General features: G+C 58.5%; 1 protein-coding gene across 1 annotated transcript in view; it reads right to left on the bottom strand.

Moving 5' to 3' along the window:
* Positions 1–5,834: 5,834 nt before the first annotated feature.
* The window catches only part of TMEM129 (transmembrane protein 129, E3 ubiquitin ligase), a 5,719-nt gene continuing 4,246 nt past the window's right edge, over positions 5,835–7,307 (bottom strand). The window contains exon 4 of the mRNA XM_045289474.1: positions 5,835–7,304. Coding sequence (XP_045145409.1) covers positions 7,149–7,304 — 156 coding nt within the window. The 3' untranslated portion in view covers positions 5,835–7,148. The remainder of the gene's footprint in view (positions 7,305–7,307) is intronic.

Genomic DNA, 7,307 nt, shown 5'->3' with positions numbered 1-7,307 from the left:
AGCCCCAGCAACCTGAGCATCCCCAAAATCAACTGGCAAAAGATGGAGTGAGCTGAACTTCAGGAGCGCTGGTGACAGACGTTAGGAGCTGGGCTCTGATCCTTAAGATGAGCAGGTCAAAATCACCAGCAGCTCCCTCCACGGGGTTCCCGTCAACAGTCAGTCTTGGACACTCACAGGGGCAGTCCCCACCACTCAAAGGGAGTTTCACTTTCGTGGTTTGGAGGGGAACTTCAGACTGTAGCCCCCAAATCCGAAGAGACTGTCTTCCAGAAAACAAACGCCTTAAGGGACATCATGGCCTTCCCACGAAACGTCTGAAAACGCTGTCCCCCGAGATGTACCAAAGGGCCAGAGTTATTTGTGACACGTGTTGATCTTGGGAAGCAAAAGGCCCTGGGGCCCAAGACTGCCCAGTCATGACAGCAGAGAGCCTCCACTCTCTAGGAAAGACTATCAACTCCTCTCTGGGTGGAACTGTCACCCGCTGCCAGTTAACACCCAACTCCCCAAAGGAACTGGCAAGTGGAAGGGCATCCCACCCACCCTGAATATCACTTCTTCCCTCCCCTGCCCCTTGTGGCCATCACCTACCCCACGACTTAATTTATCTTATCAAGGCCATTCAGTGCCCCGAGTTTGCTCAGTGGCTGGAGTGGACTGAAGGGCAGTGAATTTGGTTGGTTTGGGGTCTCAAGGGTCCACAGAACTTCCTTTTCTTCCCTTTGGTGAAATGAGAGCTTGCATTCGGCCCTTTGCCTTTGTTCTCAGGAAGGGGGGGGGGGGGGGGGGGAAGCTGAAGGGATGTTGCCCCTACACCAGTGGTTCTCAACATGAGGGTCGCGACCCCTTTGGGGATCAAATGACCCTTTCACAGGGGTTGCCTGATTCATAACAGTAGCAAAATGACAGTGATGAAGTAGCAACAAAAATAATTTTATGGTTGGGGCGTCACCACCACATGAGGAACTGTATGAAAGGGCTGTGGCATTAGGAAGGTTGAGAACCACCGGCCTATACCCTGAGATGCCACCTTTGTCCAAGGTCTCCCCTGAGGGATTGTTACTCCTGTTCTGGTTAATTGTTATTTCCTGGGTAAGCTGTAGACGATTTGACTTGTTGTCTGGCCCGAGCTGCGCTGCAGGAGCCCTGAGCTGGTGTCTGGATACGCGTCAAATCCAATCCCACAGTCGGCAGTTCCAAACCACCAGCAGCTCCTCGGGAGGAAGACTGGGCTTCTCACTCCCGTCAACGGTTACCATCTCAGAAGCCCACAGGGGGTCGCTCTGAGTCAGCATCAACTCGATGGCTGTGAGGGCCGCGGCCTGCCCTGTGACTGGCACACACCTTAACGGAATCGTTCCAGAAACCCCAAACCAAGCCCACTGCCATGGGGGCGACCCTGACTCAACGGCAGCCCTGCAGGACGGGACAGACTGAGGCTGGACATCTGTACGGGAGCAGACAGCAGTGGGCAACCCAACCTGTAACTTGGTGCACCCTCAGGGCTCCGTATACCCAGGTGAAAGAAGTGCCTGCCCTGTGCAAAGAAGGTGACGATGGTCTATATGCAAATGAGGTGAGTATGGTCTGTATGCAAATGATTCCATGACCTACCAAGAGCATCAGTCTGCGCACCTCCAAGGGAGGGACAATGCCTTAGGCTTGGCAAGGAAGGATTGTGAGGAAGTATGTGGAAAGGGTATGTAAGGAGGGGGCTATGTGTGTGTGTGAGGGGGGATGTCTAGGAGGGGCTGTGTGTATGTAAAGGTGTGTGTGAGAGAGAGAGAGAGAGATGACGTGTGTGGTACATCTGGGGGGTGAGAGGCTGATAGGTCAAGGGTGTGTGGGAGAGGGGGTGCGCAGCCAGCTCCACAGAGATCTTTGGACAGAAAGCAGCAGAGTGTTGAGCGGAAAGCCGAGAGAGGGGGAGGCCAGGAACCTCCTAAAAGCTGCTGGTGCGGAGGACAGCAAGAGACCCTGACGGTGATGGATCTGACCTGAGGGCCTGAGAGGGGTCCATCCTGGTGGGGAGCGGGTGAGAGGGCCGGTAACGTTACGTGGGGTGGCAGGTGACCTCTGACCTGCTCTGACTTCATGACGGGGTCAAGAATCAAAATCTCCATCAGTCCAGTTCCTGTAAGGGAGGGGGCAGGCATGCCTCTACCCTCCGTCCTTCGTAGGACCACCGTTCCTTCCCCTGGCACACTCTGCTTTTCTGCTGGACTCATGAATTCATTGCACTGGCCATGATCACGGCGTGTATTAGGGAAGTCAACAGGCTACACAGCTCAGGGTCAGAAATGTTCAGGACACAACCTCTTCGCAGCCAGGCCTGTAGGCAGGCCTCTCTGCCCCTTGGTCTCCGTGGTGTCACCAAACACTTTAGGGCTGCCGATGAATGCCCGAGGGGTATGCCACTCTGCCATAAGCCTCAGCCCAAATGCACTCGGCTCCAGCTCCTTGGTGTTAGCAAGCCTAGCTCCAATCAGGACACCTGGTGGGAGAGTGGGTTACTCAATTGGGCTGTCAACCACCAGGTCAGCAGTTCAAAACCACCAGCCGCTCTGCAGGGGAGAAAGACGAGGCTTTCTGCTCCCACAAAGAGTTAGCATCTCGGAACCCCACAGGGGCAGTTCTACCCTGTCCTGTACGGTGGCTACAGTGGACTCAACTAGATGGCAGTGAGTTTGAGCTCCCCAGTTAAGTACCGTGAGGCACCCCACTCTGCATGTGAGCCTCCTGCCAGAAGGCACTCAGCTGTCAGCCGTCCTCCTCTACGGGCCAGGAAGCCCACCCCTCTGACCCGTGGTGCTGCTGCTGGGTTGCCACGTCTCTGGTGTCAGTGGTTTCTGTTCCTGGATCTCAGGGTCCCAAGGACACACGCCCCAGCCCGGGCTCCTCTTCCCTGATGACGGTGCGGTTCCCCTTCTGTTGCAAAGGTCACTCGCCCTTTATGCCTAGCAGGTGCTCCATTGCCCAATCCCTCCCCTAAGAACTCCACGTGTTTACAAGCACTGAGCTCTGGTCACCACCACTCACAGCTGACTCATATAATCTTGTCAGCATCTTCCCCCATCCTCTCGTACTCAAAACCATCGCAGGGGTGGGGTAGGGGGCATTTTATGGAAGCTATAAAGACTACAGCTAGAAAAGCCAACCTAAGAAAAAGAACCATATTGTTGTGCTAAGGCTGAGTTGATTCCGACCCACAACGACCCCATGCACGACAGAAAGAAACACTGCCCGGCCCTGCGCTGCCCTCACCACGGTTCCTATGTCTGAGCCCGTTGTTGCAGCCACCTGTCCATCCATCCCATTGAGGGCCTTCCCCTTTTTCACCGCCCCTCTTTACCAAGCGTGGTGCCCTCCAGGGACTGGCTTCTCATGACAACATGTCTGGAGTATGTAAGAGTCTTGCCATCCTTGCCTCTAAGTTTCGGTGGCCGTCCCCGTGTTGTATGAGAGCCGCCTCAGAAGCGGAAGCAGAATTCCTGGGGCCATTGAGGATGAGGAGCCACCAAATCAGTATATTTGAGATCCCTGCCTGCGGAGGAAGAGGCAGGAGAAGCTTTGCCAGATCATGACCAAAGGAGCCACCGCACGGAGACCAGAGACCCTGAGACTGTGGGGGAACGCCTCGGCCAGGCTTCCAGCCCAGGGAATCAAACAGAAGTCAAGGGACCGCGTGGCTGAAGCCCAGAGAAAGAGACTTGGCTGCTGGTTGAGGAAATGTGCCACTGTGTACTGAAGACTGTCTCCTTAATGTTTTCTCACCCTGGCTTGTGGCCGCCTGTTCACGTCCCTAGGAAACCCCCTTTCGCCCTGAGTCGTGTCTGTGGATTGTGTGTGACCACTACAACAAAGGATTGAACCCAGCAGAAAAATCGTGTGAGAGTTGGGGGATGAGGTCCACTAGACCCTCCTGGGTCAGGGTAGCAGCAGGGCTCAACCTGTCGATTGTATCACAGCCTGATGACGCCTGCTTGGTTTGAGAGACTTGAACAGAGTCACATCTCTTTGGTCTCTTTGCCTTGTGCCGGAGGCACAAAGACGTCCTATCTGGTTCATCCATCTCCTACGGATCCAGGAGCCAACAGGAGGGTACCTCCAGGGGATTTATTCGGCCGACTTCTGATTCACTTTTTGCTGCTGCATCCACCAGCCTGTGCTCCCCGCTGTCCCACTCACCCGCTTCCACGAGTCGAGTGGAGGAGCCTGATTTGAGTCAGACTGGGTCTACCACCGTGAGCCGTTGCTTGATACCCATCTCTTGCCGACAAGTGTCACTGGGCTGTTTCTCTAGACCACCCAACCTAACCCCATTAGAGTTGGGCAACAGCTGGTGTCAGCAGAGGCTAGAGGCCTATCTGACCCTGTGGTGCCTAGCCTCACGCTGGAGAGGAGCGGGCTCTTCTCTCTGCAGAAGCCCGAGGAGGTCAGATCTTGCCCCTTGAGTTGGTTTCTCCACTGACCTCGCTGCCTTGAACTGCACGGGCCCAGCAGAGGCCCTCGGCAGCCAGCTTTGAGTGGAGCTCTTCCTGTAAGGCCCCCAGAGACGAGGGCAGTTGGATGGCTGAGTTTAAAGTTCAAACACGGTTTGGCTTGGAGTAAGCACTTGCGTGCACGGGAGCAGTATGTTTGACTGAGCGGGGTACATGGAGCGCAGAGCCTGTTCACGCACACGGACTTGCCCGTGCGCGTCCCGAAGATCCTGAAACCTAGGACATTGGAAGGCCTTGAGGGGCATCATGGGTTCCTGATGGAGGCTCCTGAGTCAGCTCCAAGGCAGGCCACCTCTGGGACAGCAGAACAAGACACTGGCCACTCCTACCCCATGCCGAGTGCCTCCGATCCAGGGGGTCATCTGCTGGCACTGACAGAGGAGGGGGTGACAATATCCTGCTCTGATCCCCGCCCCACCCCCGCCTCCTAGAGCTGAGCTTGTCTCCTGAGTTTTCCTGCTCTTCCCATTTGATGCTGATCGACAGTCTGTTCCTCCGCTAACAAACCAGACACACGGAGTGCTGCGTGGTCGCCGTGGAATCACTACCAGCCAGGAGTGGAGGGGGGTAAGGCTGGGCTCAGACAGGGTGAGGCGTCAGTTTGTGCTGGAGCAGAGGTGGGTGTGGACCCCTGGGCAGGTAACCACAGTGGCTGTGCAGCCCTGAGTTAGAGCAGGCTGCTGGGGGGTGGGGGGTGAGGAGAGCAGAGTGAAGCGAGCACCCCTTTGTCGGGGTGGAGGGAGAACTCAAAGGACTGGAATCCCAGGCTGGCTGGGCTACTTCCTCCAAACTCTGGGGTTGGAGCGCAGGGCAGGGGAAGCTGCCACAGCAAACACTGGGGGGCTGGGGTGCGGGCCTGGGCACCATGGGAACCCGGCAGTGCTGTGGTTTGAGGGCTGGGGGGTAGGACTTGCTGCCTGGCTGCCGGGGGCTCAGCCCCGTGATGGGTGGTGGTCCACTTCGAGGTTTGCAGGGCAGCCCCCTGCCCCCACCCCTCCTGAGGCAGGGCTGGAGGTAACCACCTTCGGGCCATGAAGAAGCACCCACATCGCCTCCGGCGGAGGGAAGGAGTTGGGTAGGGCCCCATCCCTTCCCATGGCCTGGCCCCACCAGGTTCGCCCGCCTCTCCCTGGGGGAAGGGGCTTCGGAGGGCAGCTGAGGGAGGGGAGGATTCCTGCACTGCTTGCCTCCTGGGGAGCCCGAGTCCAGCTCCAGGTTCTGCTGGGAACAGGCCGCCTGCCTGGGGCTTCCCGCCCGTCGCCCCGGCACGTCTCCCCAACTGTCATAAAGGCTGAGTCCAACAAAACAAACCACTCGATTAGCAACAGCTGCCAACTTCAGATGACCGTTTTATTGACCTGCAGTGTGGGGCAACGACAGCCCCATCCTTATGAAATGCAGTCACTTCTGTTGGGTGACAACGTCCCCACACTGCCCCGCCCGGAGCCGCCGCGTCTTGAGACAGGTGACTCTGGCCCTGCCTGTCACCTCCTCACTGCCCGGCCCTTGGCGCTGGGCCTCTGCTCCCTGAGCCAGGCACTCGGCGCTGGTGTGACCCAGAGTGCTGGCAGCAAATGCTGAGGGCCACAACGGGCCGGCTCTGAAGTGAGGAGAGGTCCCACCGGCCACCTCTCGGAGGCTGGCCCCTCCCCACCCCACCGGCCCCAGCAGGAAGTGGGCACATGGCCCTCAGCAGCCCGACCCTTGGCACGGGTCCTTCTGAACTGGGCGGCCCTGCAGGAGCTCTCCCCAAAAGTTATTTTTTTCCAGGTGTGGGGCTGAGGGTGTCAGGAGAGCTCTGGTCTTTGGCTTGACGGCCTTGGGGCCCAGAAGCCGAGCCTCGGCCTTCCCTGGACTCGACGGGGCAGCAGAAGACACCTAGGACAGAAAGTGAGCCCCTCCCTGGGACAGGACCACCGCCCTCTGGTGGCCGAAGCAGCCAAGCCTTCCTGGCTCCAGGGGAGGACAGCCCGCTGAGGGCTTGGGGTGTCCACAGGCAGACCCAGGGGTGTCCTGCAGGGCCAGCTGCTTTCACCTGCTGATCACTGATCCTGGGACCCCCCTCTCCGCTCCCCATGTGCTCACCCTTCTCCTCTAGGCACTTCCCAGGGGTCTCTGGGCACCCCCTCAGCTCAGGGGCGGGGAAGGCAAGGCCGGGACCAGCCGGCACTCTGGGCCAGGCTGACTCCCCGCAGAATTGGAGTGGGTGTAAAAAGCAGGCTGAGTGCCCCTCCTGGAGTCACAGGGAGGCACTGAGCCATCCTACAGCTAGCTCAGGGGCAAGGTGGAGGGCAGCCATGGCACAAATGACGTGCGTCCTCCAGGGAACTAAGAAGCAGGCTGTGTCCCTTCAAATTAAGGCAGGTGGCTGGTGAAGGCTGTTCAGAGGCAGATGCCCGCAGTTTCCCCAGGAGCTGGGGACTGCTGTGCAGTGGACAGTCCCCCACCCTGCTCCAGGCAGGGGAGAGAGGACCCCGCTGGCCAGGTTCCCGGAAGAACTTCAACAGACAACTTCCTTTCTAGAACAAACTGCTTCTGCCCCTGGGTTCCCTGGCAACCCCGGCCCCACAGGGTGCGCCTGGGTGCAGAAACCCAAGGGCAGTCTGGGGCAGGGATCCCGTTGGCCGGGCTGGCCACGGAGCGTCAGCGGATGGTGCACACATCCAGGATGCAGAAGCGTGCACGGCAGGTGGGGCAGGGTACACAGCTGGCCAGCCAGGTCTCGGGGCGCTGCGGGTCCTGGCGGCTGGCAAACCACCTACCCATGCAGGCCAGGCACCACATGGGACGGCAGTAGCACTG

Source organism: Echinops telfairi, unplaced genomic scaffold, assembly GCF_000313985.2.
Source record: "Echinops telfairi isolate 266 unplaced genomic scaffold, ASM31398v2 ScPeMD7_28;HRSCAF=97, whole genome shotgun sequence".
Classification (NCBI taxonomy): Eukaryota; Metazoa; Chordata; class Mammalia; order Afrosoricida; family Tenrecidae; genus Echinops; species Echinops telfairi.
This window is presented reverse-complemented; position numbering and strand designations above follow the sequence as displayed.